Source organism: Choloepus didactylus, chromosome 18, assembly GCF_015220235.1.
Source record: "Choloepus didactylus isolate mChoDid1 chromosome 18, mChoDid1.pri, whole genome shotgun sequence".
In the NCBI taxonomy this organism is placed as follows: Eukaryota; Metazoa; Chordata; class Mammalia; order Pilosa; family Megalonychidae; genus Choloepus; species Choloepus didactylus.
Window position 1 is genome coordinate 48,245,444 of NC_051324.1, and position 24,012 is coordinate 48,269,455.

General features: G+C 56.2%; 1 protein-coding gene across 6 annotated transcripts in view; it reads left to right on the plus strand.

Annotated features, from left to right (window-relative positions):
- ARHGAP23 (Rho GTPase activating protein 23) overlaps positions 1-24,012 on the plus strand; it is a 71,753-nt gene that overhangs the window by 29,878 nt on the left and 17,863 nt on the right. For 4 of the 6 annotated variants that reach the window (XM_037808522.1, XM_037808520.1, XM_037808525.1 and 1 more), the window contains 14 exons: positions 1,209-2,367; positions 3,822-3,977; positions 4,165-4,276; positions 4,495-4,552; positions 5,693-5,836; positions 10,150-10,467; positions 11,714-11,775; positions 12,100-12,230; positions 12,885-13,006; positions 13,347-13,502; positions 16,111-16,189; positions 20,144-20,217; positions 20,471-20,560; positions 21,223-21,348. In XM_037808522.1, coding sequence (XP_037664450.1) covers positions 1,209-2,367; positions 3,822-3,977; positions 4,165-4,276; positions 4,495-4,552; positions 5,693-5,836; positions 10,150-10,467; positions 11,714-11,775; positions 12,100-12,230; positions 12,885-13,006; positions 13,347-13,502; positions 16,111-16,189; positions 20,144-20,217; positions 20,471-20,560; positions 21,223-21,348 — 2,787 coding nt within the window. The remainder of the gene's footprint in view (positions 1-1,208; positions 2,368-3,821; positions 3,978-4,164; positions 4,277-4,494; positions 4,553-5,692; positions 5,837-10,149; positions 10,468-11,713; positions 11,776-12,099; positions 12,231-12,884; positions 13,007-13,346; positions 13,503-16,110; positions 16,190-20,143; positions 20,218-20,470; positions 20,561-21,222; positions 21,349-24,012) is intronic. The other 2 variants (XM_037808521.1, XM_037808523.1) reach the window with 2 other exon arrangements.

Genomic DNA, 24,012 nt, shown 5'->3' on the forward strand with positions numbered 1-24,012 from the left:
CCTCCTCCTCCTGCCAGCCGCCAGCGCCGGGTGGGGGCCGAGGGGGCCGCAGGGAGGAGGCCTGGCCAAGGGGGCCCGGAGGTGGCTCCGGGCAGTGGGGGCTCCGTGGGGGCGGGAGGAGCACGGGGCGGGCCAGGATGCTGCCGCCGCCGTGATTCGGGGCGCCGGGGAGCCGGCAGGATGGCAGGAGGGAGAGGTATGTGAGTGTCTCCGGCCCGTGGGTGCGGGTCTGAAGGGGGCTCAGGGTGTGCGAGGGTGTGGTTTAGCTCGTCCTCGTCACATGATGTTTGTGCCGGGACTGGAGGTGTAGTTATTTGTGTGTGAGTGTGGCTCATTGTGTTTTGCCCTGTGTGTGTCTGGGTGTGTATTTGACTGTCTCCTTGTGTGTGTGATTTTGTCGTCCCATCCTTTGAGACTTAGTCCTGGGATAGCCCCCCATCCCCCCCGGACAACTCATCCAGGGCCAGCCTGGGCCCGGGCCACAAGGCCACTGTCCCTGGGGGCCGCCTCCTTTTTTGGCTTGGCCTGGCCACCGGCCCTGTCACTCCTCAGCAATGCAGCGCCCGCCTCGGCACCCCGCGCCAAATTCCAGGCCCAGGGTGGCGGAAGGTGGCCCGAGGCCCCTCAGCCTGGCACGGAAGCAGCAGGAGGTGGACAAGTTCATCTCCCAGTGGCCCAGGAGCAGGCCTCCTGCTCAGGCCCCAGTGGGGTGGGGCTGGGACAGCTGGGCTCTCCCAGCCTCCGCCCACCCCCGGCCCACCCCCCCGGACACCCCACTCACCCGGCTTCCTTCTCTGGTCTCTGTTAGGTTCCCAGCTCTGCCCAAGGGGCTGTGGACATCACTGGCCGTAAGGGAGAAGGGCTGGGAGGCGGCTGGGGCCAGGATGAGGAAGGACCACAGAAAACAGATGTTGGAATGTCTGTGGCTGAAGGCAGTCCTGGTCATGAGATTTAGAAAAATCAGGCACAGAGCCTCACAGAAACCAGGCAGAGGGAACCCTGTCTGCTTCTCAAGTTTGTGGGTGCCTGTTGGAGTCTCAGAGGCCTCCTACTTCTTTGTCCTCCCCTGAACTCTCTGGAGCACATCCCCCTTACCCCCAGACCCCCATTGGTCGTCTCCCTTCCGTCTCCTTCCTTCTTTGGGGTCCTTGAGCCCCCGGGCCCACCATGTCCCGGCCCTGCTCACCTGCCCCTGTGTTTCTGGCCAGGCCTACTCCCAGGACGCCTACCTGAAGGGGAACGAGCCCTACTCCGGAGAGGCTCACAGCATCCCAGAGCCGCCTCCCCTCTGCTACCCCCGCAAGACCTACGCCCCGCCGGCCCGGGTCTCTGCCTGGGCCACTATGGTGCCCGTGCCCCAATCAGCACTGCCCAGTAACCCGCGGAGTCCTGCTGCCTGGAGCGACCCAGGGCCCTGCGTCCCGCCTGCCGCCCGTGCCCACCCAGACACCCCTTCTTTGGGGATGAGCCAGCCCCGCCCCAGTCCTGGTGCCTTCCCCCGCCTCCCCTCGGAGCCCCGGATGCCCCGTGCCTTCCCTGAGCCTGGCAGCCGGGTGCCCCCCAGCAGACTGGAGTGCCAGCAGGCCTTGTCACACTGGCTGTCGAACCAGGTGCCCCGCAGGGCGGGGGAGCGACGGTGCCCCACCATGCCTCCCCGGGCCCGCAGCGCCTCCCAGGACCGGCTGGAGGACGCGACTGCCCACCGCCCGTGGCCCTGCTCCACCTCCCAGGACACCTTGAGCCAGCTGGGCCAGGAGGGCTGGCACCGAGCCCGCTCGGACGACTACCTGAGCCGGGCTGCCCGCTCGGCCGAGGCGCTGGAGCCGGGGGCGCTGGTGTCACCCCGCTTCGAGCGCTGTGGCTGGGCTCCCCAGCGTCCGTCTGCCCGCACGTCTGCCTGTCCACTGCGGGACCTGCCGGCACCCCAGGCCCCACCCGCACCCGGCCTGCAGGGCCTGGACGACATCGGGTACATCGGGTACCGGAGCTACAGCCCCTCGTTCCAGCGCCGGACTGGCCTCCTGCATGCACTCTCCTTCCGGGACTCACCCTTTGGGGGGCTGCCCACCTTCAGCTTGGCCCAGTCCCCTGCACAGTTCCCGCCAGAGGCCTCCGAGCCACCCAGGGTTGTCCGGCCAGAGCCCAGCACCCGGGAGCCTCCTGCTGAGGATCACCGTGACGAGGTGGTCCTGAGGCAGAAGCCGCCGACGGGCCGCAAGGCCCAGCTGCCCCCTGCAAGGCAGATGAACCTTGGGTTTGGTGATGAGCACCCAGAATCAGAGGCCAGTGGGCGTGGGGAGCGCCTGGGCAGGAAGGTGGCCCCTTTGGCTGCTGCCGAGGATTCTCTGGCCTCCATCCCCTTCATCGGTGAGTGACGGTACGGGTGGCTGTGTTGGGAGACTCGGATGTCTGCGCCCTGTCATATCTCACCCACTTGTCTACTGCAGGCAAAGCTTTGGGCTGGCTGCTGATGAGCTCGTCTTGTTTCTCTGTCCATCCATTCATCTGTCTGTCTGTCCTTCCTTCCTTCCTTTCTTTCATCATACCTCATTCGTCCTTCCAACCATCTTTCCATTCACCTTTCTTCTTTCTTTCCCTCCCTCCCTCCCTTCCTTCCTTCTTCCTGCATCCTTCGTTCCTTTCTCCCTTCCTTCCATCCTTCTTTTGTTCCTATCTCCTTTGTTCCTTCCATCCTCCCTCCATCCCTCCAACAGGCTCTGTGCTAGGGTCTCTGCTCTCCTGGACAATCAGATAAAAATGATCTGGGGGACGGGTGTGTGACAGAAGTATAGGGGCTCCAGATGGGGCACGGGCAGCCAAGAGAGCATCGTGGAGGAAGGACATTTCATCTAAGGATGAGAAGGATGGGCGTCGCTAGGGGAAGAGTTTTCCAGGAAGAGAGCACAGAGTGCAGAGACCCTGATGGGAGAGACTGTTGCCCTTCCGGGTGGGGCCCTCCCGCGGGCGGAGGGGACGGCTATAGGCTCGCTGTGACAGTAGACATGGGCAAGGGAGAGGCGCAAGTGGGGAGGTGGGCGATTGCCAGATTTCTGGCCTGGGTGGAGGGTGGGGCCTCACCCCGGGGCAGGAGAAGCAGGAAAAAGTTGAGGTCTGTTGGACATGAGGCGTTTGTGGAGCAGCAGGATGGGCTGGGGCTAGGGGTTTGCAAGGAAGACTGAGATGCAAGATAATGGGACTGGGAGCCAAGAACTCGGAAATGGAGCCAGGAGCCGAGGGATGGAGTGGTGAGCTCACCGCAGGGCAGCCTGGGGTGAGGGGAGAAGAGGCCTGGGGCAGGGGGGAGTAGGCACAGTCCTGGGCTCCCCCGGCCAGCCCTCATCCAAGGGAGACACCCAGCCCCTTCTCTTAGGAAGAGAGTCTCTGGTCTCAGTCTGATGGGAGAGGCCCAGTCCCTGCCCTCGGGGAGCTCTCAGTCTGATGGGGGAGGCAGTCCCTGGCCTCAGGATGTCCCCAGCTATGGGAAGACCCAGCCCCTGCCCTTGGGGATCCCTCAGTCTGGGGGTGGGGAGTGTCTGCCCTCAGGGAGTCCTGCCTGAGGATGGTGGCTCAGCCCCACTTCGGGGTGTCTGGGTGTGATGGGGAGGCTCATCTCTTGCTGAGGGGAGAGAGCCCCTGACCACAGTCTGGTGGGTCAGTCACCTTGGCAATGGGTATGGGCACTGGAGGGCTTCAGGGGCTTAGGGACGTGTTCCGGGCCTGCAGGTGAGGAGCGTTGGGACTGGCGAGGCAGGGGGGCATGGGGGTGGGCAGGCAGGCTCAGCCTCCTGCCACCTCCCCCCACCACTCCCTCCTTCGTGCAGATGAGCCCACCAGCCCCAGCATTGACCTCCAAGCCAAGCACGTCCCCGCCTCTGCGGTGGTCTCCAGCGCCATGAACTCGGCCCCCGTCCTGGGCACCAGCCCGTCCTCCCCGACCTTCACCTTTGCCGTCGGCCGCCACTACTCCCAGGACTGCAGTGAGTGCGCCCCGCAGCCCCAGCCCGCCCTGCCTCGCGCTGCCTGGCCCCGGGGTCCCCCTCGGGCCTGCTGCCCGGTGACTGGTGCTCCTGGGGCTCCATGGGGGGAGTCACCTCCTGGTGACTCTGGGGACACCCCGACCTGCTGCCTGGCTGACCTGGGGGCCCCACGTGGGTGGCTTTGCAGGCAGCATCAAGGCCGGCCGCCGCTCCTCCTACCTGCTGGCCATCACCACGGAGCGCTCCAAGTCCTGCGATGACGGACTCAACACCTTCCGGGATGAGGGCAGGGCTCTGCGGTGAGGCCTTGTCTGGGCCCGGGGCGGGTGGGGTCTCCCAGGGCCGCCGTGACCCGCTGCTGCTGTGGCTGGTCTGCCGTAGGGTCCTCTCCACACCCCGGGGCAGGGTGCCCCCTCCCTGGAAGTCCTCTTGGCCTTGGGGCTTAGGGGCTGACAGGAGAGTGAGGGCTTTGCCATGCTTCCCGCAGCCCTCACGCTCCTCGGTCTTCACTCCCCAGGCGCCTGCCAAACCGAGTGCCCAGCCTGCGGATGCTTCGAAGCTTCTTCACCGATGGGGTGAGTGGCGGATGTGTGTGTGCGCGAGTGGGGCAGGGAGAGGCCGGAGGGGGCCGGCTCCCCGGCTGCAGGGCACAGCCAGGGCCATGGCGGGAAGACTTACTGCTGTGATTTGAAGTGAGCTGCTCCCTCCCGTCTTCTCTGTCCTCTACCCCACCTCGTCTCAACCCATGACCCTCTTCGCTGGGCTCTGGGCTGCCCTACAATTGCAACCCCCACCCCTGAAATTTCTTTGCTTTATGTTTTTCTCCTTAGCTCTTATATGTGATACAATTTATATATTTATCTTGTTTCTTGCCTACCTCCCCAGCTAGAATATAAGCTCCATGAGGGCAGAGATTTCATTTTTCTAGTTCACGGCTGTAGCCCTAGTACCTAAAAAAGTGCCAGGCGCGGGGGAGGCACGCCATCAATATCTGCATTGTGTCTTCAGGAGTGGGGGCACACTGAGAAGGGGCGGGCACGGCGGGGAGATGCGATGGACAGGCTGGGACTTCCAGCCTCAGGACCTGGGGAGACTGGGATGGGGCTGAAATGGCCTCAGCTCCTGTTTGATTGGGAGAGATTTCATCTTGACTGCAAACCCTTGATGATATCTGGGCCTGGTTTAGCACCTTGAAGACATTATCACCTGGCTTCTTCCTTATCACTTCCTCTGCTTCCTTTACTCTCCCTTGACCTGTGGCCTCTGTTGCTGGAGTCCTGGTGACACTCTCACTTCCTCCATTTAACCCCTTGTGGGCATGAGCCCCTGCTCCACAGACTCAGTCTCTGTTGATGTTCCCACTTCCCCTGTTTATTTAACTTCTTGTTGACAGAACTGCTTCCTCTGTTTACTTAATCCCTCTAAGTCTGTAAAGCTGAGGGAAGTTTGAGATTGGTGTTTTGTAGCGTGGTAGGACATGTGGTCTGCTGGCAGGGCACAGCCTTTCCTCCTTTCTGGCTTCCCCATCACACACCTCTCATGACCTCAAAACAAGTGGTCCAGAGAAGGCAAGCAAGGACCCTGCGGCTGCACAGCACAACAGAGTGCAGCGCAGGCACATACCAGGGCCGCGTGGCTGCGTGTGGCCCATGGGCCTCCTGAGATGCTGGCCCTGTGGGAGCCGCCCTAAATTGCCTTCTGGTGTCTTGCTGCAGTCCTTGGATAGCTGGGGCACCTCCGAAGATGCTGATGCCCCTTCTAAGCGACACTCGACCTCTGACCTGTCAGACACGACCTTCAGTGATGTCAGGAGAGAAGGCTGGTTGTATTATAAGCAGATCCTCACCAAGAAGGGGAAGGTAAGCTGGTCGGAGGAACGAGGTAAGGGTGGATGGAAGCTGGCTCCTGGGAGAACTCTCCGGCTTCTCTCACTCTCCCCAGCCTCTGGAACCAGAGGGGACCAGCTTAGTGGTATGAGGTGCAGAAAATTAGATGCCAGGAAGAACTTCCCAGGAGACTTGAAGCATTTATGGAAAGGAGGTTAATAAAAGAGATGGTCTTTGGTGTAGGATGGATCTGATCAAGTCGCGCTTAGGATTCTGACACAGTGTTCCCATAATGATCCTAGGTTGGCACATCACCCCAAAAATGGCTACTTGGGCTCTGTGGGGTGAGCAAAGATTTTTAGCCTCTATCCTAAGGGCAACTGAAGCCCCTAGAGGTTCTTAAGGGAAGGAGTTACAGCTTTAAAAGACCCCTTTGGCTTCCTGGGGGCCAAACCCAGGGTAAGAAGACCAGTTAGGAGCCATTGTAACGATCCAGGGGAGAGATGAAGGGGCTTTGGCCAGGGGCAGGATGGGTAGGATAGGGAGACAAGCAGGATCCCAGCGAGGAAGGGGCCCCTGTATCCATGGGTCATGAACCTCAGGTCCCTGTCAGGTGCCATGGGGCTGAGGAAATGTGGAAGGAGGGGGAGAGACAGGCAGCCCTCCTGCAGCCCCATGCAGTCCCTCCCTGCAGCCTAGGCGAGGGTGAGCCGAGTGGTTGGGTTTGAGTCTTGAGTGTGCCATGCATTGCTGGGAGAGCTTGGGTGACTCTCCTGCCTATGACTCAGTTTCCTCGGCTGTAAAATGGAACTAATAATAATCCCTAGCTCATAAGCTTGTTGCCAAGAATGAAACAAAATGATCTAAGTAAAGGGTTTACAGCACTCGGGAGCTGCTAGTCTTCTGCTTATTGCCGTCACCTGCATTTTCCACCTGCCCCCTGGGGGGGGTCCTGTGGTACCAGGAAAGAACCTGAGCTTTGAAATCAGGCAGACTTTGAGTTCCTGCCCAGCCGTTTATCAAGCATGCAGCCTTGGGCACCCCTCTTAACTCTTTGAAGCCTCGCTTTTCTGATCTGTAAAATGGGTCGATGTTATTTTCCTCCAGGACTGTGGTGAGGATTAAGTGAGACGTGTGGTGTAGGCTGGGCTGGTGCACATCCCTGCACTCCTCCACCCCCCAGGGAATGACCAAGGGCCGGCTCTTGCTTGGGATTCTCTGTATGTTCTGGGATTTCGTGTTGAGGGAACCAGGCCAGTCCTGCCTTCCTGGCAAGCAGAGAAAGCATATGTTGCACAATAGTTACAGGTGAAGGGACTGTTACAATGGGGGCATCCAGGGCCAGCGAGCAATAGATCACCCTGACGTCAGTGGGGAGGCTGAGTCGGGAGGCTGTGTGAGCATGCACAAAGCAGGGGCTGGGGTGATGGGGGTGTGCTGCTGGGGTCCCTGGTGACTGGGGTGCAGAGGGCCGGCGTGGGGGAAGACGAGGCGGGGAGCCAGGGTACCTGACCCTCCTCACCCAGGGAAAGCCCTATAAGGGGTTAAATGTGGGGTGGGAAGTTGTGTGGCGAGGAGACAAGTGTGTGTCAGTGACAGGAGGAGAAACTGCCACTGCTGCTGTCCAGGTGAGGGGGTTGGGGTGGGGTGACTGGGGTCGTGGTGGAGCCGAGGGCGGGGGGCAGATTGGATGTTCGGCAGAAGGACAGTCCGGGCTTGCTGATGGCTGCAAGGCAAGGGAAGGCGGGGGGCCCAGGGGTGGGGCTCCTGGCCTGGGCGGAGGGGAACGTGAGGAAGGGGAGCCAAGTCTGGACAGACCCTTTCTGTCCAGTTTTCGGGCCTTTCGGAAGAGCGTCTCGTGAGAGCTGCTGGCTCCCGCCTGCCAGGGACCCTGTACCCCGCTCTGGCTGGCCCCAGCTGCCCTGCCTCAGTGTTTCCTGCACAGCGGGAGGAGCGGCCCCTTCTGGCTCACTGCTCCGTTCAGAGGATGGGGTTACCTCCCTTCAGGGCCAAAACCTGATTTCAGAGTGGATTTCGGAGGTCATGAAGTGTCAGGCCGAGGAGGGGGAGGGAGCTGACCCAACCCTGCGGCCACACCCAGCCTTGGAGCTGGAGGCCACTGTGGGGACCAGCTAGGTCAGCCCTGGTTTTATGGACGGGGACACTGATGCCAGGGGAGGGGGCTTGGCTTGTCCAGAGTCACCCAGAGCTGTGCTCCTGTCATCACCTTGCCCTGCCATGTACGCTCTCCCTGGAGGGGCCCTGCCGTCTCGCATCTCTGACCGTCCCTGTCCTGTGTGTCTGTGATGGTGAGTGGGGCTCGTAGCCTGGGATCAACTAAGTGGGAGGCCAGACATGGGCCGTGTCCACACTGCCGGCCACAGAGGGTCCTCACCTGGTTTGCCGGGGGGCAGGAGCCCCTCCCTCAGGGAGCCCTGAGCATCACTGATTCTTTATTCAGTAACACTGAGGTGCACTCTCCCTGCACCTGTCGCGGCTCTAGCCTCTGGAATGTGGAAGTGAGAGCGGACTAGCTCCCGTTCACTAGGAGAGATCAACAAACCCCCAAGAGTGCAGTGAGCACCGAGGAAAGCAAGTGGGGCGACGTGGTCAGCCTTAAGTGGGGCGACGTGGTCAGCCTTAAGTGGGGAGGGAGGGGGAGCTGCTTCTAGAAAGAAACGGTCAGGAGAGGCCTCGGCGAGGAGGTGGCGTGGGTGAAGTTTGAGCTTCAACCCAAAGAATGAGAAGGAGGCAGCCACACGCAGATGTGAAAGGAGGAGCCCCCGGAGGAAGAATGAGTGCAAGGACCCCGAGAAAGGAAAGCCTGGGCTTGTTCAAGGAGCTGGAAGAGGCCCCTCTGTGGCTGGGAGTAGTGAGAAAGAAGGAGGGGAGAAGAGGAGTTAGGCAAAGGGCAGGGGCCAGATCGCAGAAAGCCTTGGATTGGATTCCAAGGGGAAAGGGAGCCCAGGAGAGTGTGTGAAGCCGGAGAGACATGTCTTGTTTAAAATGCCCACTGCTGCAGCCATGTGGAGACTAGATGCAGTGGGTGCCAGTGGAAACCAGGAAGCTTTTTGTAATTGTCCAGGCAAAAGGTGTTGACGGCATGGACAAGAGTGGTGGCAGTAAAGATAGGGGCAGGTGATGTGTTGGAGGCAGAGCAGCTACGACTTCCTGGTGGGTGGGATGTTGAGGGCGTGGCGATAACTGAGCTGGAGAAGATGGGGACGGGAGGGCAGGAGAGATGTGATGGAGCCGGCAAGCTGCGTTTCAGGTGCCTATGGGACAGCCGGGCAGAGACGCCACGCCGGGGGTCTGTGGCTCGGGGAGGTGGCGGCCAGGAAGGTGCACTTGGGAATCGGCAGCAGCACCTGGCCCGGATTTAAAGCCACAGGCGTGGGTGAGCTCCGTGAGGGAGGAGAGCAGGGAGGGGGGGCCAGGACAAAGCACTGGGGCTCACCCTCCTTTAAGACAGGGTCCCTTAACCGTGGCAGTAATGACGTTTGGGGCCTGATAAGTCTTTGTGGTGGGGGCTGCCGGTGCGTTGCAGTGGGTTTAGCGACACCCCTGCCCTCTGCCCGCCGGATGCCAGCTGCACTCCACACCTCACCCCCTCCCCAGTTGGACACCTGAAAATGCCTCCAGACATTGCCCAGTGTCCCCTGGGGGTAATCTGCCCAGGATGAGAACCTCTGTTCTAGAGGGGGTTGGGGAGAAGGGGGGAAGGAGCAGTGGAATTAGGAGGAAAGCCAGGGAGTTGGTCCCGTATGCCAGGAGAGGGTTTGGAGAGGGAAGGAGCGGCCAGCTGTGTCAGACACCATGGAGAGGTTATGATGGGGGCCAAGAAGTGGCTTCTGGTTTTGGCAGCATGGAGTTCCTAGGCAACCTTGATTTCCCGGGAAGGGGACTCTGAGCGAGAGGTGAAGGTATGGAGACAGCGAGTGTGGACAGCTCTTGACCACTTTTGCTGTGAAGTGGCAGGTGGACTCGGAATGGTTTTAGAAGGATTTTATTTAAGGCGGGTCCTGCTGGATAGAGGGGCTGGTGGCGCTCGGAGCCTCCGGCTGGGTCTCTGGGGCCTCTCCAACACGGGGTGAGTCTTCATGGTGGTATCTGAAGAGAGAAGGTTGGGGGATCCTCTGGAGGGAATGAGGACGATGGGTAGGGGTGTCCAGGTAGGTGAGGGCAAGGATGGAGCACAGTGGGTTCTGTGGGGGTTCCTGCTGCCTGTGCACTGTCTGCTGCCTCTAGGGCCCCCTCCAGCTCAGGGGCAGGGGTGTGCAGGCCTGGCCTTTCACAACCCCCCCATCTCTCTATCTCCCCCACCCCCACCCCGTGTCTCCCTGCAGAAAGCGGGCAGCGGCCTGCGCCAGTGGAAGCGGGTGTACGCCGCGCTGCGGGCGCGCTCGCTCTCGCTGAGCAAGGAGCGGCGGGAGCCCGGGCCGGCGGCGGCGGGGGCTGCGGCGGCCGTCGCAGGTGAGGACGAGTCGGCGCCCGTCTGCATCGGCTCCTGCCTGGTGGACATCTCCTACAGCGAGACCAAGAGGAGGCACGTGTTCCGGCTGACCACCGCTGACTTCTGTGAATATCTCTTTCAGGCTGAGGACCGGGATGACATGCTGGGCTGGATCAGAGCGATCCGGGAGAACAGCAGGGCCGAGGGCGAGGTGAGGGCGGCGGGCCCAGCCCCCAGCCAGGCCAGGGAGGGCACGGGCAGGGGCTCTGCCAGCCTCCGGGGGCCACCTCCTTCCGCTGTGTGACCTCATCGACCCTCTGAGCCTCGTTTTCCTCTTCTGTAAAATGGGCTGACTTCCTTGCAAACGTATCTCCCTGGGTTTGGGTGCAGAGTTAAAATGCATAGACAGTGCTTCCTGGAGGACCTGGCACCCTTGGCGTTCGGTAACTGGCAGTAGCAGTAATGAGTGTAATAATGAGAATAAGAATAATAATTATCGTTATTACTGCCTTGGGCAGGCTCTGGCACAGAGACGTCAGCTCCTGGCCAGTCTCAGCTTCTCACAGGAGGCGTGGGAGGCGGGAGCGTTCTGCAGGGGTGTGTTAGAGAATGAAGCGCTCCTGCCCCCGAACCGTGCCTGGCCCCCTGTCAGCAGCGGGGTGAGCAGGTTGACCTTGGGAGGAGGCCAGGAGGCTTGGCTCTTGGCAGCAGGTGGACAGGGGCTGGCCCAAGAGCTTTGGTAGGGAACTCGGGAGAATTAGAAAATGGTGCCCCCTCCCCTGGGCAGCCACGGCTACCTACCAGGGCACAGGCTTGGCATGTGGTCCCAGCTGTGCTTCTGTCCCCACTCACCCCCTGGGCCAGGTGCCTGCCCAAACCAGCACAGCGTTGGGGCTCTTGAACTTGAGGTTGGTTTCTGCCGAGAGGGCAGTGGGCCTGGGGCCCCGTCCGGGAAGGCGCTTGCTCCGGCCATGGGGAGACAGGGTGCTAGTACTCAGCACCCCTCCACCCTCAGAGCCACAGACCTTCTCCCTGAACTGGGCTCTGCCCTCCCCTGACCTCATCTTTTCCCCTGGCAGGGAGGAAAGTATCTGGAGCCCCTGCTCTGGGGGGTTTGGCTGGGCAGTGGCGGTCCCACATCATCTTGATTATCACAGTAGCTGCCCCGTGGGCACCTCCTCTGTGCCTGCCAGGACCACAGTGTGCGCTAGGTGCATAATTCTGCTCCCCCACCCTGAGGTTGCCAGGTTATCTCCCCATGTTACTGCTGAGGAGACTGAGGCTCAGAGAGGCTAAGTGGATTAGCCAAGGCCACACAGCTGGTGAGGGGTGGCCGGGACACTGAGCCCTGGTCCCTCTCGCTCCAGGGCCTGTGCTCTCCGCCCGGCAGACAGAGGCTGGGGCCGGGCTGGGTGTGAGCGCTGAGCGCCTGCTCTTTCCTCTCCCTCCTGCTCCAGGACCCCGGCTGTGCCAACCAAGCTCTGATCAGCAAGAAGCTTAATGATTACCGCAAAGTGAGGTGAGGCCCTGCCCTGGCCAGCACCATGCTGGGGGGTGCCCTGTGGGTTGGGGCCCCTCAAGGAGCGGTCCCTGTCCTAGGGTGGGATTCCAGGCAGAGGACATCCTCTTGGCCCCCTCCAGGCCTATGGGCAGTCCTTGGGTCACCATCTGCCAGGGGCAGGGAGGGTGGCAGGGCAATGGAGGGGTTCCAGTCCCCAGACAGGGGTCCAGGGGTTCCCTCCAGGATGGGGGGGAGGAGGTCGAAGTGGTGGGAGGCCAGGGCAGGTGGCACCCTGGGCAAACTTAGACGAAGACCCCTCCTCTCCCCCTGTTTCCTGCACAGCCATAGCTCTGGGCCCAAAGCTGATTCCTCCCCTAAAGGCTCTCGCGGCCTGGGGGGGCTCAAGTCTGAGTTTCTCAAGCAAAGTACAGCCCGTGGCCTTAGGACTCAGGATCCGCCTGCAGGGAGCAAGGGTATGGAGGTTGCTGGGAAGGGAAGAGGGGGTGGGGATGTGTGTGTTGGGGGGGGGGGGTGTGTGTGGAGCCTGGGACCTCAGCCCTGTGGGTCTCCTTGGGGAGGGCAGGGCTTGTGTGTGTGCGTGTGTTGGGCACACCTGTGTGCCCCTCAGGGTGTGTGCTGGGTTGTTCCAGTGTGTCTCCTGGTGTGGACATGCCTGGGTGGGTCTGAGGGCTCTCAGGATCTTGGGGCTGGAAGGGCCTGGAGCCTGAGTCCCTCCACGACATCCCTTCTGGGTGGTTCTCTGGTCTCTGCTGGTATACCATCCAGAGACAGCCTTCTCTACCTTCTGGCATTTTTGGCTGTTAGAAAGCTCTTCCTTTGGTTGTACCTGTGACTTCTACCTCTTGGTCCTAGTTGTAGCCCTTGAGCCCACACAGAAGTCCTTACATTATCCTGAGGACTCTCCAGGGTAAACACCCCCATCCCTTTGCCCTTCTTGCTTGAGATAGCATTTCCCGTCAGCCTGAGCATCTCGGCTGCTTCTTTCATGGAGTCTCCATTTGTCCAGACGTGTGAGTGTGGCGTGTGAGGGCTATGACCACGCATGGCGGTGGCCCTCCCTGGACCCCTCAGCTCACCCTGGCTCTTTCTGCCTTCCTCCACCCCAGAAGACAGTGCTGCCGCCCCCAAAGCCCCCTGGGGCATCAACATCATCAAGAAGAACAAGAAGGTGGCACCGAGGGCATTTGGGGTGCGACTGGAGGAGTGCCAGCCAGCCACGGAGAACCAGGTAGGTCTCACCATCCTCCAGAGCAGGCGGGGAAGCGGGGAGACTGAGGCACAGAGGGCTGGAGCTGCAAGGGACTTTGGAACCAGCTCTCTACCTCATTTTATAGACACAGCTGGGAAGGGGCCACCCCGGGTTGCCCAAGCTCAGGCACTGCCCAGAACCCTGGACTCCCAGCCGAGCGCCTTCTCTAACTGTGATGAGGCTTAAAGGCCTCTGGTCCCCAACACGGGGCTCCTGGCAGCTGCTCTGGTGGCACTGCCCCATCTCGGCCTCCCTGCCTTCTCCGGTGGTCAGTGCTGCCCTTCCCCTCCCTCACGTCCTGCCCTGCCTATGTCCCCAGCGCGTGCCCCTGATCGTGGCTGCGTGCTGCCGCATCGTGGAGGCTCGGGGGCTGGAGTCCACGGGCATTTACCGAGTGCCCGGCAACAATGCCGTGGTGGCCAGCCTGCAGGAGCAGCTCAACCGCGGGCCTGGGGACATTAATCTGCAGGACGAGGTAGGCGCCAGCTCAGGGGGTCTGTGGGGGTCTGTAGAGCATGTGAGGGGCGCCCTGCTCAGGATTTGCAGGGTCTATTGCGTGGGTTCATTGCACGCTGTGGTGGTCCGGGTCACCAAGATGGGCTAGAGGGGCTCTGCCCCCCGGGATGGGCCTGTACCTCTCCAAGGCTGAAGCCCAGCAGCGAAATGCAATCCTGGCCCGGGGAGCTTCAGGCCGAGGCTGGGGGTGGGCGGTCCGAGCCGGCTTCGTGGAGGAGGCAGCCTTCTGGCTGCACCTTTAGGATCAGTGGAAGTCACAGAAAGCCTGTCAGCGCCGGGTAGTGGCATTCCAGGCAGAGGGACAGGTGCAGGCAGTGGCGTAGACTCTGGAAGCTTACCAGGGGGTGACCTATTTTTCTGTAAAGGGTCAGATAGTAAGTGTTTTAGGCTTTGAGGACTGTTTGCTCTCTGTTGCATGTTTTTCTTCTTTTTTTTTTAAACAATTCTTTAAAAATATTCTTAGCTTGAGAGCTGTTCAGAAACAGGCTACGGGCTGGAATCGGCCTGTGGATTGTAGACTGTGGACTCCAGGCTTAGAGGAAGGAGAGTAGATGGTGTTTTCCGGAGTGGTGCGCAGTTAGAGGCTGCAGCGTGAGAAGAGACGAGGCCCATCGGATGAGACGGGACCAGCTTGTGAAGGGATCTGATGACCACACTTCAGAGCTGGCAGCAGGGCTGGTGGTTCTTGAACTCTGTGCTCCAGAGCCCTGGGGCTGGTGGTATCTGTCCGTGGCAGAACTGGGACCAGGGCAGCTGTAGGGGAGTTGGAAGAGAGGTGATATGTTTGACAGTGGTCCCATTGGATTTGGGGTGATGGTAAGTCACCTGCATGGGACTGATGGCCATAATCAGGCCTTGAGAGCGGGAATGGGGTCACACTGGGGCACGGAGGTGAGACGATCGAGCGAGCGGCCACTTGAGGTCCGTTTGAGGTGTAGAGGGCTGAGCTCTGAGTGGGGCAGAGCAGAGGGGAGCTCAGGAAAGGCCGGAGTGAGGAGCAGACACTTGCACGTAGGAAAGTCCCCGAAAGAAGGGGCAGCGCCTTAGGGTGGGCAGCAGGGAGATGGAACAGCCCACTCATGAGGCTCTGGTAGTAACGGAAGGAGGCAGGCAGGAGCCGCACGGTGCAGAGGTGGCTCTGCAAGAAATCAGGCTCGGCTGGCCTTAGCCCGGGGAGAAGAACCCGAGCTGGAGGGGCAGCTGGTCTAAGGCAGGGCCTGGGTGGGCGTGGAGGGGGTGGTGTTCAGGTGTCTCAGGTGTTCTGTTCTGTCTTCGACATCCATCTCGTGTTGGGCCTGTGAAGAATGTATTGTGTGTGGGGTTGTCTGGCATGAAGCAGTGGATCCTTTGTGTAACAAGCATATATGTTGTCGAGTTGTGCCTCTTCGTCGAGGTCATGACATTGCTTTCTGGGCCTGAGCTCTGGTTGTTGTTGTCCCTGACTTTTCTGCAGTGCAGGGTGCTGGTGCCCCCTTCTGGTGCCAGAAGGGACAACAACCTGGCAGTTCTTGATTCATTCTCATGTGCCACAACCACCTGTTTAGATGCCGCAGGTTTCTCAACCTCAGCACAATTGACATTGGGGCCAGATAATTCTTTGTTGTATATGTGTGTCGGGGGTAGCGGTATCTGTGCATCGGAGGAAGTTTAGAACGTTCCTGGCCTCTGCCTGTGAGATGCCAGTGGTACCCCCAGTTGTGAAAACCCAAAATGTCTCCAGACATTGCCAGAAGTCCTCTGGGGGCAAAGTCGCCCCTGGTTGAGAACTGCTCATTTAGACCATGTAAGTACCGGGCTAGCCGTGCTAGCCAGGAGCTGGGAATGCGAGGGGAATAAGGCAAACGTGGCCACCGAGCCCCACGGAGTTCACAGTCCTGCAGGGAGACGGGCAGGAACAAGGCAACAAATGCATGTGATAAATTGTGATAAGTGCTATGGAAGGAACAAAGCCAGGGTCGTTATCTAGAATGACGAGCAGTGCTGACCAGGCCGTGTCAGCTGTGGTGGTCAGGGAAGGCAGGGCAAGGGGCCAGCCCTAGGAGGGTCAGGGGGCACAGAATTCTCGTTAAGGGAACAGCGAGTGCAAAGGGCCTGAGACAGGCAGGAGCCAGGCACAAGTGGCTGCGTGTTATGGAAACTGAGACTTTGGGAAGTAAGGAGAGTGGGTCCAAGGGTGACTGTTTACTCAGCAGGGAGCACTGGGGAGGCAGGAGCTGAGCTTGGCACTGGTAGGTGCAATGGAGGGATGAAGAGTGAATGGGCACTTCTGTCCATCCCAGGGCCTGGCCCAAAGAAGCCACCTGGTGCTTTCTATGGGCGGGAAAATATTGGAGCACACTGGGCTGGCTGTTGCAGGGAGGGGCTAGGGCCACATGGTGGAGGGGCCAGGCCTCAGCCAGGGACATTGTTCTGCTGCCAAACCCTGATGAGTGAGGCCCAGAGATCCCTGGAGCAGGTAGAGCTTGGAGCAGGTAGTTCCCAGGACAGGTGGGGGCGGAGCTGGACATGGGGGCATGGGCACCTGTACTGAGCCTGGCTGCTGTCTGATGCCTTTGCCCCTTCCCCAGCGCTGGCAAGACCTCAATGTCATCAGCAGCCTGCTCAAGTCCTTCTTCCGGAAGCTGCCCGAGCCTCTCTTCACTGATGGTGAGTGGGGGTTGAAGTGGGGGTGGGAAGGAGGAGGGTGCCTGTCTGCAACCCAACCGCTTTTGTTATTTGGTGTGTTGGTTTTACTTTTTTGTTTTTTAATTGATATTTTGGTGAAGATAATTGTAGATTCACAGGCGATCATAAGAAAGAATACAGAGTGGTCCCAGGTACCCTTTGCTCGGTTTCCCCCAATGGTAATATCTTGCAAAACTATAGAATAACATCACAGCCAGGATACAGACACTGATGAGTCCATGGATCATATTCAGACTGCCCCAGGTTTTTTTTTAATTGAAATTTTTGTTGAGATAATTGTAGATTCACATGCAGTTGTAAGAAAAACATAGGTGTATTGTTTTTTTTAATACAAAAGAAATGTAGGCTTGTAAAAACTTAGTATAGTTACAAATAAAATAAACAGCAAAAGTCCCTGTCGTTCTGTTACTCCCTTTCCCCAAAGGTGACAGCTAATGTTTTCTGAGCACTGACACTGGGCCAAGCACTACTCCCTACAACTCCATGAGATGGGAGCTGCCATCTCCGTTTAATGGAGATGAAAACTGAGGCACAGAGAGTTTAAGTGACTTGCCCAAGGTGACACGGGTTGTAAGTGGCAGAGCCAGGATTTGACCCTAGGCATTTGGCTCCAGAGCTGAGCTCTTGACCATTTGCCCAGCTGCTCAGGAACAATGGGTTGTGTTTCCTTCCAGTCCCTCTTATATGCATGATAAAGACACACATATGCATAAATAAGGTTTGGAATTGATGGGTTTCAGTGGTGTGCTGGTAAAGGTTTAACGTCTGGTTCTCCAGGGAAAAAGCTGGGAGGTGTAGTATTTGCCAATTTCCGTGGTGTAAATACTCCCACACCCTGGCTTATTTCACCCAACCAACCTGATGCCACCAAAGTGCAACGAGTTGGGAAGAGATGCACGCAATGGGCTCTTAGGGGCCCATGCAAGTCGGCTCCAGCACCCAACGGTGCAGTTGTCCTTAGCAAAAGCCGGGCTGTAATTTTGAGATTCGTTCATGTCGGTAAGCAGTACTCCACCTCATTCTTCTTTTAAATCAACCACATGGTATTTCCCAGTCTGAATAGTCTACAGTTTCTTCAACCATTCCTCTATTGATGGTTAGTTAGGTTGTCTTCAAACTTTTGCTATTATAAAACATGTTGCAATAACTTCCCTTGAACACATCCTTGCCCACCTGGATGAGTGCCCTCTGAGCAGATTCTTAGATGTCGATTCACTAGATCAAAGTCCTGGTGAACATTTTTGAAAGTTCATGTCAAATTGTGCCCTGAGAAAGGACACACTGCCACTAACAGCAGAGGGGGGAGTTTGCTTTCCCACATCCCTGTCATCATTGGATGTTATTAATGTTTTAATCTTTTGCTAATCTGTTATGGAAGATGGTGTCTCATTATTTTCATTTTCATTTTTCTTATTACTAGGGAGATTTAAATGTCATTTCATTAGTTTATTGGCCTTTTCTATTTCCTCTCTAATTGCCTGTTCATATTGTGTTCTCGTTTTCCTGTGGGGTGGTTTATCCTTTTTTCTTATTGATTGGTAGGAGACTAGCTCTTTATGTATTATGGATATCGACCCTGTAGTTTTTACAAATTTTTGCTCTTGGTCTGCCATTTGCTTTTTTTTTTTTTTTTCAGAATACAAATCTTTTTATTTATTTATGTTACCTAATCTACTATTTCAATTAAATGAAGTGAACATTGGAAAAATGAAACGGAGTGAGAAAAACATATTTTCTCAAATAACCACTAAATAAAAATTAGTCAAACAGAAAGAAATAAAATGAATATCCCTTTATCCATAGGATAGTTATTAGACCATATAACATTTTCATTTAAAATGTCTAGAATAATTGGGGCAATAATAAATCAGTTTTGTCCTATCTAGCTAGTTGACTTGAGAAAAATAACTAAAGTTTTGTAGTTTTCCTCTAAATTAAACAAAATTAATTTTTTATTGCCTCAGTATTCTAAAATTGTATAAGAATTATTATACTCTTAGTAATAACATCAAACAAATATTAGTGATCGGACCTAATGAAAATATAACCTCAAATCCTAAAAAATCAAAGAGCAAAGGAATATTGAAAGCAGAGATCTTAAGGAGAGACAGTAATAGGAAAACAGATTTGAATCCCAGCTCTGATACTTCCTGAGTAATCTGCCATTTGCCTTTTAACTTTTCACGATGGGAACTAAAGACAGTTTTTTTTTGTTTGTTTGTTTGTTTGTTTTTATTAAATTCAGTTTTATTGAAATACATTCACACACCATACAATCATCCATGATATACAATCCACTGTCCACAGTATGATAACATAGTTATGCGTTCGTCACCACAATCTATCTCTGAACATTTTCCTTACATCAGAAAGAACCAGAACAAGAATAAAAAATAAAAGTGAAAAAAAACACCCAAATCATCCCCCCATCCCACCCCATTTGTCCTTTAGTTTTTATCCCCATTCCTCCACTCATCCATACACTAGATCCACAAGGCCTTCACAATCACACTGTCACCCCTTGTAATCTACATTATTATATAATTGTCTTCAGGAGTCCAGACTGCTGGGTTGGAGTTTGGTAGTTTCAGGTATTTACTTCTAGCTATTCCAATACATTAAAGCCTAAGAGGTGTTATCTATATAGTGCATAAGAATGTCCACCAGAGTGACCTCTCGACTCCATTTGGAATCTCTCAGCCACTGAAACTATTTCGTCTCATTTTGCATCCCCCTTTTGGTCAAGAAGATACTCTCAGTCCCACGATGCCGGGTCCACATTCATCCCCGGGAGTCATACTCTGCGTTGCCAGGGAGATTTACACCCCTGGGAGTCGGGTCCCACGTAGGGGGGAGGGCAGCGAGTTCACCTGTCGAGATGGCTCAGTTAGAGAGAGAGAGGGCCACATCTGAGCAACAAAGAGGTACTCAGGGGGAGACTCTTAGGCACCATTACATACAACTTTAGACTCTCCTTTGTGGTAATGAGCTTCATAAGGGCAAGTCCCATGCTCGAGGGCTCAGCACATCTAACCACCAGTCCCAATTAAAAACAGTTTTTTAACTGTAGGCAAAGCTATTAATCTTTCTTTAATGGATCCTCCATCTCATGTTAAGGAAGTCCTAAATAAGTATTTTCTTATTTTTTTCCCAATATTTTTATAATTTTTTTTGAGCTCTACAATACAATTAAATTTGTTGATATAATATGTGAGATAGAAATTGAACTTTTTCCCCAAAAAGGTAGCCAGTTATCCCAGGGACATTTATTGATGCCTCCATCCTTTATCACATGGTAAATATCTGCAGCCCATTTCCCTCCTTTCTGTCCTTAGGGCTGCTCTGCTGGTCCGTTTGTCCACCAGCTCCATCCTGCTTTAGCCGTGCTGTCTTTATAATATGTTTCAATGTCTGGTAGGACAAATCCTCTCTCAGCATTCTTCCTTTAAAAAAGATTCTGGATTATTCTTGTGCATTTACTCATCCAGATGAATTTTCTAATAAACTTATCATATTCCATTTTTCTGAAGGGAGGTGGGAGAATCCTGACATAGGCGTGGGGTCTGGAGGCTGAAAGTTCCCTCCGCTTTCGAGACAAACTTTGACTTCTGACCTTCCGAAACTTGGTATCCCAGAGTCTGGGGCAGGAATCCCTTTTCCAGTGTTGACCTGTAGCTTGGATCTTATTTCTTCCCCAGTGAACACCCCTGGCCTACCTCGGCTCAGGAACACACCTGCGTGCAGCTGTGGGGGGCACATCACAAAAGCCCAAGGTTATGAGCACTGAATGCTGGGACCCTGTGAGCACAAGATGCTCACCTCCCAGGGAGGCCCCTTGGCCCAGCCCCTGAGCAGCCCACCCTGAGAGGGTGAGGAGGAGCTGCCCCCCCCCAAAGAGTCTTCACTCTGTTCTAGACAAATACAACGACTTCATCGAGGCCAATCGCATTGAAGACTCGAGGGAGCGGATGAAGACACTGCGGAAGTTGGTAAGAAAAGAGGGATACTGTTAGGCCAAAGACCCTGGAGATGACAGGGACAGTACCACATGTCCCAGGAGGGCCAGGGTCTGGCCCCGCTGATGCCCTCAGTGACCTGGGAGGAGCCCTTTTCCACTCCAGGCCTCAGTTTCCCCATCTGTTCAGGGGTGGTTGGGTTGCAGAGGTGGATCCCATACTCCCTCAGGTAAAGCAGCAGGAGGCATCACAGCCTGGCCCCAAGCCCCTTTTCTCTCCTGCCCAGATTCGGGATCTCCCAGGACACTACTATGAAACCCTCAAATTCCTCGTGGGCCATCTCAAGACCATTGCTGACCACTCAGAAAAAAACAAGGTGGGTGGGGGCTCTGGTGTGGAGTCTGGGGGAGGGAAGCCCAGGGCTTCCTGGGGTCTGCTCAGCGTATTCTAAGCTCCTCCAGGACAAATAAACTCAAGCCCCACTAGGTGTGCTCTTCTCTGTAAAGGTCACGGTGTCCCCTCTCCATCCCTTACATGCTGGCAATGTTTCTCCCCTGGAGAACCATGTTCCGGATAGCCAAGCCTCCCTGTATCTGATGAAGTCTGTCCTGTGACCTAGCTCAAATGCCTTGTATTACATTATATATTCTGGTTCTGCAGGGGGAAAATGAGGGGAGCTATAGGATTTCTCCCAGTCCTAAAATACCCTTGGGACCTCTGACATGTCCGCACTCCAGGGTCTCCCACTGTTGCATGGGGAAGTCCTGACTGCTCAGGCCTGCCCTGTATGGGTGTGCGGGTTGGGCACTGCCCGTGGCTGCCCAGCCTGGGGGTGAGTGGTGCTGAAATCTGGCCTGTGTTTTGCTTGCCGAGCACCTCTATATCCGTGCAAGGGGGCGTCCAGTCCCTAGGCTGGGGTCAGCTCAGAGTGTGATTGGGGATGGGGCCCTGAAGGGCCTGGAGTGAGGGAGGATGAGGAGGTGCTAGAGGTCAGCCTGAAGGGATGTTGACCCTGACTCACCTCTTTCCCCTGCCCAGATGGAGCCCCGGAACCTGGCCCTGGTCTTTGGGCCGACGCTGGTGAGGACGTCCGAGGACAACATGACAGACATGGTGACCCACATGCCTGATCGCTATAAGATCGTTGAGACGCTGATCCAGCATGTAAGCAGCTTGCTGTGCGTGCGCCCTTTGAACCCGGCCCATGTCCCTTTGGGCCCCTCCCTTCTGCTCAGGGAAGAATTAGGCAGTTTAGGACATGCTGCTGGGATGACAAATGCCCTTCGGAGCCTTAGGCTGCGTTGCAAGGCAGAACAGGAAGGGATTCCTGTCATGCTGGGAGATTGGGTCCAGCAGGAGAAGCAGGAGGCCTCCGAGCTTCCCAGATGGGTATGAGAGTTGTAGGGAGGAGAAAAGTCAGGGAAGGTGCTGCTGGTGTGGATGGCAGGTGGGGTCAGGGTGGAAAACGTGTGTCTTCTTCACAAGTGTGTTCATGGCACCGAGCCTAGTGCCCGGCCCACAGTAAACACCCAGGGTTTATTGCGTGAATGAATGAATGAATGAATGTCCTGTTGGGCTGGACTTTCCCACTCAAGGATTTGTTTCTAAGAACTAATGAGCTCTAGGGAGCCAGAAGGCCTGGGCTCTAGGGATACCTTCCCTGCAGGCCCCACCGAGGCCTCAGGGAGCTGTTGGTGATGCCCAGGGTCCAGGGGAGCTGGCTGGGGCAGGCAGAGAGCCCGGGCCTGCAGGCGGGAGGGATCCTTTGAGGGGACTGCACTGGAGTCAGTGTGCCTGGAACTTCACCTCCCTGGTTCCCTAGAGCCCTGTGTTTCTGTGGGCTTCTTGTATTGTCCAGAGTGGCCAGCAGAGGGAGCAGGAGGCCCCCGCCACCCCTCCAACCGCCCCACCCACAGGAGCACCATCTCCTTTGCTGGGGCGCTCAGGAATGTTTTTATGAATCCTCTTTAGCTTTCTATTTCCAAATTTTGGTTTGCCTGTGGTCCCAATCCACAAAAGATGGAACCAGACCCCTCCCTCCTGCCAGGAGAAATTAGGTTGGCCGCTGGTCATGGGGAGGGGAGCCTCTGCTCTCCTCCACCTCATAGACACTGTAGGGAAGGAAATCTTGGTCATACTACCCCCATTTTACAGATGAGGATACTGGGGCTCAGAGAAGCAAAGTGACTTGCTCAGGGTCACACAGCTAACAAGTGGCACCCCAGGATTTCCAAGTCTGCTTGACTAAAGCCTGTGCTTTCCTCCTCACCCGCTGGAGTGCTGACTCCCGCTGGAGTGCTGACTTCCGGGTCCTGGACTCAGCTTTGGGAGGGAGGGAGTCTGGCAAGGGTCAGGGACGTACGGCAGTGAAGCCAGGTAGACTTTGGTCATGTTCCCTTCCTTCACTGCATGGTGGGGGCCCAGCCACGAGTGTGAGCTTTGGGGGCAGCAGTGGGGAAGAGTGTGCAGCTGGCACTGTGATTCCTAGAGAAGCTTCTGGAAATCCAAGACCTGTGGTCAGCTGGAGTGTCAGGAGCAGCAACCTCTAGGGAGAAGGGAGGCTGGACCCTGTCCTCTTACCCTCCCCCAGAGCCCCAACGGGGGGCCCCAGCCAAGGGGAGCCCCATGTCTGGATGGGGTCAGGGTGGAAAATGTGTGTCTTCTTCATAAGTGTGTTCATAGCACCAAGCCTAGTGCCCGGCCCACAGTAAACACCCAGGGTTTATTGAGTGAATGAATGAATGAATGTCCTGTTGGGCTGGACTCTCCCCTCAAGGATTTGTTTCAAGGATTTGTGAGCTGGTGGCTGTCCATTCCCCTCCTTCTTGGTGTTTGAACGAAATCAGCCAGGCACGATTGTCGAGGGGATGAGCTCCACCCTCCGCAGGCCCCCTCCTGTCCCCCCACCAGGTGGGCCCTGGTCTGTCTGGGCCAGAGACTCTAGAGCCAGGGGGCAGCATGGTCACAAACCGAGGCCTTGGGCAAACTTGTGGCAGAGCCTGCTTTGGTTGTCTCCAAGCCCCTCGCCAGTCGGTGGACGGTTGGTGTTAGTGGGTAGCACCTGCTAGGAGTGTCAGCCGCAGCCGTCACCTGGCCTCCCCTGCCTGGGGCCAATCCCCAGGCCTCCCTGGGCCAGCATCTCCCTGGGGCACGCCCCCCCCCCCTTATTAATAATAGCTAACATTTATCATACGCTAACATGTGCCATTCTAAACCCTTTACATACAGTATTTCATTTTAGTCCTCACCACAGTCCTGGAAGTAGGGACTCATATTATGTCCTTTTTAAAGATGAGTAAATAGAGTGGAGAGGTAAAGTAATTTGCCCAAGGTCAACTTGAACCTGAGACAACTGACTCCATTTCTCACATTTTCTTTCTCTCTTCTCTTCTCTTGCTCTTTTCTCTTTGTTTCTCCCTTGCTTCTCTCCTGAACTTCCTGTGCCACTTATCTGAGTTAATCATTGCCTCACTGTCCCCTGGCTTTCCCTCTTCATTCCTGACTGTGCTCCCCTCCTCCCATAAGCAGCCACTCTAAAAGGTTAATGTATGTCCTTCCAACCCTCTTTCCATTTAGAAATATAGATATTCTTATAGAAATACTATATTCTCTATGTTTTAAATCTACACAAATGAGATTGTGAATTGCCTGTCCCTATTCTTAGCCCATTGCTGGAGGAGGAGGTAATTTTCTTCGTTTTTAGTGCTGTTTTATAGACTTTCTTTTGTATAGACTACTTAACCCCATATTGGTTTCAGACATTTTCTCCAGTCAGTCACCTGTCTGCTGCCTTTTTCTAGAATGTGGTTCATTCTCCCTCAGAACCTC